At 41.2% G+C, this 6,969-nt stretch overlaps 1 protein-coding gene across 1 annotated transcript; it reads right to left on the bottom strand.

Annotated features, from left to right (window-relative positions):
• Positions 1–3,911: 3,911 nt before the first annotated feature.
• On the bottom strand, positions 3,912–4,469 carry LOC130830280 (cystatin-M-like). The gene has a single exon (XM_057697424.1). It carries the CDS (start codon positions 4,467–4,469, stop codon positions 4,038–4,040), a length of 432 nt encoding a protein of 143 aa, XP_057553407.1. The 3' UTR covers positions 3,912–4,037.
• Between the last annotated feature and the right edge of the window lie 2,500 nt (positions 4,470–6,969).

Raw genomic sequence — 6,969 nt, 5'->3', positions numbered from 1 at the left:
TTGTCCACATTTATACCTCTTATTTCTTTTGTTTTTCTCTCTTTTTAAATAGGACCTATCATACGGAACAATGAAAGATGGTAGCTGTGATGGTTGTCCTGTTCTCAACCTTAATAGAAATTTCTAATCTTTCATTATTAAATATGTTAGTTTCGGTGAGTTTTTCTGTAGGCTGCATGATTTTACATCCTTTCTTAGTGTAATAAGAGTGTTTTTTTTAAAATCTGAAAAGGGTGTTGAATTTTATCCAGTGCATTTTTAGAATATACAGAGATGAACATAATGCTTTGTCTTTATATCTGTTGATGTAGTTGATGACATCATAAATTTCCTAATATTGACCCACGGTTCACATTTCTAGGTAAATTCTGCTTGGCTATGATTAAAAAATAATAATATATTACTGAATTTTGTTTGCTAGTATATTTTTTAGTATTTTAAATCTATGTTCATACATTCATAGGTAACTTTGACCTGTGGCTTCATTTTTTTTTTTTTTGTCTTGTGCCAACCTTGTCATCTGATTTTGGAATCAAAGTGATGCTAACTGTGTAGAATGAGTCTGGATACACTTTTGTGTACTTCCAGATAGATGTATAATTTAAGGATTTTCAATTTCTTCAAGGAACAGAAAATCCATTGAAAAGTATTTGGTCTTGGTGCCATTTTTTTTAAGGCTTCAAGCTTTGACTACCTTTTAAATTTTTATAAAGGTATTCATCTAGTCACATTTTCTACCTCTTCTTGGATCAATTTTGATTAATTCATATTTCTATAGAAAATCATGCCCTTAAGATTGTCAAAAATTTTATATAGCATTATTTGCTTTTATTTAATAAAATATCAAATCTAGAGTTAGGCCCCTTTTCCCATTGTTAGGTTAATTAATATTTGGAATTAACTGATCTATTTTTCTTTCACACTTCAAACAAAACTAGAACCTTAGGATTGTTTTCACTAATTTCTCTCAACTCTCCAATCCTGCCACCTCCCATGTTGAGATCTTCTGGGGTTTTTAAGTTGCAGATTATTGTTAAAAAATTAAAAAAATATTTCTACGTGAACTATGTTTTACTAGTTTTCCTGTTTACTGTTGAAACATGGGTCCCACATTTTCCTCTTTTTGAATTAATTTCTCTTTCTTGCTTGGTTAAATCTATTAGAGAAGGCCTGTGTGTGAATCTTTGAATGTCTGTGAAAATACCTTTGTTTTTCCTTTTCAAAGTTAATTTGACTAGGAGTCAGATTCTAGATTCAAAGTAATTGCCCCTCAGAGCTTTTAAGGTATTACTCTATTATCTCTTATCATCATGTCTTGTCTAGGAGAAATTTGATGCTGCTCAGAAACTCACTCATTTTAAGTAGCCTGTTTTATTCTCTCATGAAACACTTAGGATTTTCCTTTTACCTTTGAACTTCTGAATTTTACAACAGTGGGGTAAAAAAAAAATCAAAGAGTAGGTCTTTTGGAAAGTGATGAAGAGTTTTAATTCATGTTTCTTCAGTCCTGGGAAATGTTCTTTTTGTTTCCTTTTTACTTGGTCTTTTCCACTTCTAGAATTTTTTTCTGTTCTCTATTTCTAGAATTTTCCTTAGATGGATATTGTCACATCATACCTTTTGAAAATATATATATTTTCCATTTTTTCCCTTTTGGTGATATAGTCTTAAATAATCCCTTGGCTCAATTTTCCAGGTCGACAAGTTACTATTTAACTGTGAACTTTCTTCAACTCCATATATTCACTGAGTGTTTTCTGAATCAATTCTTACAATTTCTAAGATTTTTCATATTTTCTTGTATAGTAGCTTCTTCTTAATTTATAGTATGATAGCCACTTGTATATTTTCACAGTGTGAAATTTGTTAATCCTCTTCTCTTTGCTCTATAAACTCTGTTGTCCTCGATGTTATTTCTTCTTCATAATGACTTTTGTGCTGCTCTTTCCTTAAATCTTTGATTCTTTGCCCATCTTTGTTTAGTTTGTTCCTCTGGGCATGCCATTTCTAATCACAGGTGCTCATCTCTGATGCCCAGGGGTGGGCAGGATGGGCTGCTGAGAGGGTGTTGTGCTTTTCTCAGTGTGTCTCCCAGATCCGTGCTCTGTCCTAATCAGCCTTTCTCTGAGCCCCAGGAGGCTGATCTCTGCATCACTGGGCTCCTTTGCCCACTGCCTTCAAGTCGGCTCAACTAAAGGGACACTCCAGCTGAGTCTGGAGGACAGGAGGAAAAATTGGAGTATTGATCTCCCATTCTTCATCCCTCTGTCATCCTGATTTTGGCAAAGGTTATGTTTTCCAACTATGGTCAGAAGTCCTGGAGGGACGCACCTCCCCTGTAGCTACAGCTCTTCCTGGTTTCCCGTAACTATTCCATCCCTCCCCCTTCAGGACTGGGGGAGGCCATGGTTCTCCATTGGTGCGGACCGCTGGGAGCTTCATCATCCCTGGATGATTCCCCCAGCCCTGTCTTTACCTCTTGAAATGGTCCATCTGGGAGTATCTCTTTGATCAACTTTTTGAGTGTTCTGTCCGTTTCCTGGAAGCACCCTGATGGAGATGCTGGTGTGATGTTTCTTGTTGTAGCCCCTCCATGTCCTCTCAGGGTTTCCTCAGCTATGGGATTAGCTGGGGAACTCATGTCAGCTCTAAGAAATAACCCCCAAACCTTAGTAACTCAATAAAGATGTGTTTTTCTCTCTATTGATTTCGGGATCCTGGCTTTTTCCATCTTGGGGCACTGTCATCTTCCAGCGGCCCCCCACAGATCTTCATTGGATCCTTTACTTTCAGAGAAGAAAGAATGAGGATGATGGCATAGGACTTTCGTAAGTGGGGCTGGAAGGGGTATACTTCATTGTCACCTCTTCGCTAAAAACTAGTTACAGGATCTTAACTTAACTACAAAGGACACTGGCAAATATAGCCTTTCCTGTACCCAGGAAGAGGAAGGTGGGCTTGGTGAACATCAAGCCACTTTCTGCCATAGCTCATGTGGATGATGCCTCTCTAGCCTGAGTGCCCCAATATATGGCTTTAATGTGTGCTGTACGTCGCTATTGGTCACCACCCAGTTCAAGGGGGGAGGAGGGAGGAGCCAAGAGATGTGGCTGCTCCAAATTTAGTGACCCAATCGATCTTCTATTGCTTTTGCCAGATTTGCCTCTCTTGCTTCTTGGATCCATTGCTTTGGAGCTTGGAGGACAGTGTAACCACCCTCTCTGCAGTAGACTTCTTCTGCACAAGTGTTTGGTTGTATTTTTCTCCAGCAAGTTGATCCTGTCTGATTTTTGTCTTTCTGCTTTTTGTCTCAAAGTTTCTAGTTAATGTTGGCTACTGTTTCTTTTTTTTTCATTGCTCTTATGACTTCAATATTTAAAAAACTATCTCTTCTGTCCTTTGTAAGGATGTGGAGCAGGAGGGGAACTAGGTGAATATACTAAGTTTGTCATTTAGTCCAAATCTTCATCATTTGGTGAAATTTGTAGCATGTAGAGCGATTGGCTTAGGAGAATTCCAATGTGCAGTGTGAAGAGGCTGCTGAAAGAAAAATGAGTTCACAGGCTACTTTGATAGACATGTATTGATACTAAAAGGGTGATTGATGATTCTGTATTTTCATAATTTCTGAAATAATATTTCTAGCTCTGGATATTGCAGTTTATAAGTTGGGGTTTGTCAAATGGAGGACATCTATGATGGTGATTGTTCTAGAAAACATGTCATAAGATAATTTTGGAGGTGGCTGAGGGTATTCTTCATGGAGTGTGAGATATAAGGTGGGATGGGGGCATATGTGTGTTAAAATATGCAGCTTTTACGTTAGTTATTAATCTGCTGTAGATTTTTAAGGGGATTGATGTTAAGTACTGTGGTATATTTTTTTTTTTTTTTTTTTTTTTTGACCAATACAAGAAGCAGTGCTAGTAGTTTATTGACACAGATGTGGTCCAGGGACCTGATGTGCCCTCCACAGATGCGCCCACTCCTGCCCAGACCCGCCTGCTCCCTTCCTCCCCCAAGCCCACAGGGGTCTACTACAGGGTCATGCAGTCGTGCTTTAGAAGGTGTGAGGAGTTCTGCCAGGGAACCATAAGGATCTCAAAGTCACAGCGCAGCTTCTCCTGCTGCTCTTCTGTGGCCAGGGGGCAGGTGGTGAGGTCTATGTGGTCTCCAGCCACGGCACTCTTCCGGCAGGCTGTGCTCCCCATCTCTACGGTCAGGTAGTACTTGATGCCAGCCACCAGCTGGCTCTGCGCCCGCAGGATGGTGGTGTCGCGGAAGTAGTAGATGCTGTTGCTGCCCATGTTGTAGCTGGCCACGGCCGCCTGCGTCGCCTTCTGCACCTGGGGGTCGCTGGGCGACAGGTCCTGCCGCTCCCCGACCTTGCGATCCCCCGGCCGGGCCCGGGCGTCGCGGGGCAGCGCCAGGAGGCAGAGCGTGAGCAGGGCCAGGCTCGGACGCGCCATGGTGGTCGGTGTCGGTGCCCGGCCGCGGTCCGCGCTGTGGTATATTCTTTAAGGCATTTTTTGGGGCCTAACTCTGTTCCTAAACACTTCTCCTTGTCCTCTAAGGCGACCAACAATGGCCTCCTATCGGACATGTTTGGGTCATTTTGTAATATTTTCTTCTTGGGATTTTTGGAAGTTGCAGTTCTCAAAATGGTGATATTTACCCTTTTGAAAATGTCCTTTTGCTTACACACTGCCAGGGGAAAGAATGTGTAGAGTTCTGGTCAGGAGAACAGCTTTCCGAGTGGAAGGAGTGAGTGCCTCCTTCTGCAAGACTGTGGCGTGATCTTGTTTTGCCCCTTGTGTCTTTCTCTCAATGGTAACGTCTAGATGAGTGAGTGTGTCCGTGAACTTCTTTATCGCGCATGCTGCCGTGGGAAAGGGAATGGCAAATTCACCTTCCTTTGCACATACATCCATTTATTCCCTCTTTCCATCCATTTATCCACTAGTTCAAGAAATGTATTGCATTCCTATTATGAGCCAGGTATTATTTTAGGTACTAGGAATATAGCCTAAATATGGGCCTCATGGAGCCTTACATTCAGTTGGGGAAATATCATAAATGAACTCGTAAATGGAGTGATAAGTGTGATGGAGGAAAATAAAGCTGTCACTCAGCCTGGGAGCAAAAATCCAGCCAGAGCATCTGATTGGCCACCAGAGGTCATGTGACCAGCCTTCCTCACCAGGTGTAGGAGCAGGCCGGGTGGGGGCATTTTCAGCTTTGGTGGTGATAGGCTATGAAGATTAGGCAGTATCTTCAAACATGGGGAAGGGGTTAAGAGACTAGGAGCCAAAACCATGGCAAGACTGTCCAGGATAGTCTCCAAAGACTGTATAACTCTTCATGTAAATTGGTGCCAATCCAACCTAGTTGTGGGGTCCAGGCTTACAGCCCAGTTACTGGAATTGCTTTTTTTCCATCAACCTCTATTTGGTTCACGTTGTGAGAGGAAACCCTTTATACAGGTTTGTTTTAACAATGTTCTAGCTGAGGTTTAGAATAAAATTTTTTTGTTGGGGTGTGTTCTATGATCAAATCTCCTGTTTTTTCACCACACATGCAATCCATGAGATATTTGATAAATTTACAACACGCATATTTTGGAGAAGAAGTCTAGCCTGAGTGAGGTTGCAGATGCTGGGGGCATTTTGGAAAACCATCTAGAAGATAAAGACACCATCTATGTGCTCTTAGGTAACAACATTATGGCTGAAGGCCTGGTGTTGGTGATGCCAATAGATGGGCAAGGCAGTGATTCTGTAAAAGAGTAAGGAGACCATTTTTATTTCTACTATGAAATGTTGTCTTTGCTAAAATAAATAAGATCATGTTTCTTTGATTTTAGGTAACACTATACTGAAGCATTGAATGGGCCCATGTCCTTGCTCTGAAAGGCAAAACAGAAGAAAATCCCAATGCCTGGCACTGTTAACTTTAATAGGGTCAAAATATCTTAGGACAAAAATGATTCTGTTGAACAATGTAAGTAGGACCATTATGGATGAATCTGTTAATTATTGAGAAAAATAGAGCTGAGTGGTTAAGAGTTTAGGCTTAGGACCCAGAGAGCTTGGGTTTGAATGTTTGTTTTGCTATAAGATTTTGAGCAAGGAATCTAACTTCTGTGTTCCTTGGTTATCTAGGAGGCAAAATAATAATAACTCACCTGATTGTTGAGAATTAAATGAATTAATATATGTAAGGTCCATGCAGGGCAGAAATCGGTGCTCAGGGAATTCCCTGGTGGTCCAGTGGTTAGGACGTGGTACCTTCATCAACAAGGGCCTGGGTTCGATCCCTGGTCAGGGAACTAAGATCCCACATGCCTTGCAGCATGGCCAAAAAACTAAAAAACAAACAAACAAACAAAACCAAAAAAAAAAAAACAAAAAAAAAGAAAAGGAAAAAAGTAGGTGCTCAATTAACAGCTATTTTATTGGTAATCACCCTCATCTTTCCTCATGAGTGAACGTGAGAGAGCTAGCCAGGATACTACTTAGCAGGCCTTCTTCAGCATTGAGAGAGATGATTATTAATTACTTCCATCCAACGCATCAATGCATTTTGCTTCCCAGGGGAGCATGAGTCCCTGTTTATATTGGGGGCTCATCAGCGCTCATCAAATCAGAGATCCTCAAGGGGCCCCATGAAGCAGCTTTGCAGCAGGGGCTGATGGCCACCTCCATTTGCCTTCAAAAATCTTCTAATTTAAGACCTCGTCTTCCTGCATCTTTGAACATAGTTCTGGGCATTGCATCAGAGTTCATCATGGGCAACTGAGTGAATTCAAAGTCACATCCCGAGAGCAGTGCTGTGTCTGCACTGTGTACTCCAGTGCACACCCATGGGAGCGACAGAGCAAGTGGTCAGGCTCTTAAATTTCTATTATCAAATATAACTTTAACAGTTAACTTTACACCTGTGTGTGGGGGGGTTCCAATGCACATGGAT

The sequence above is a fragment of the Hippopotamus amphibius genome, chromosome 10, assembly GCF_030028045.1.
Source record: "Hippopotamus amphibius kiboko isolate mHipAmp2 chromosome 10, mHipAmp2.hap2, whole genome shotgun sequence".
Lineage (NCBI taxonomy): Eukaryota > Metazoa > Chordata > Mammalia > Artiodactyla > Hippopotamidae > Hippopotamus > Hippopotamus amphibius.
This window is presented reverse-complemented; position numbering and strand designations above follow the sequence as displayed.

Bases quoted from the DNA above. Each gene is read 5' to 3' on its own strand.
- LOC130830280 (XM_057697424.1), bottom strand. From the start codon at position 4,469: ATGGCGCGTCCGAGCCTGGCCCTGCTCACGCTCTGCCTCCTGGCGCTG.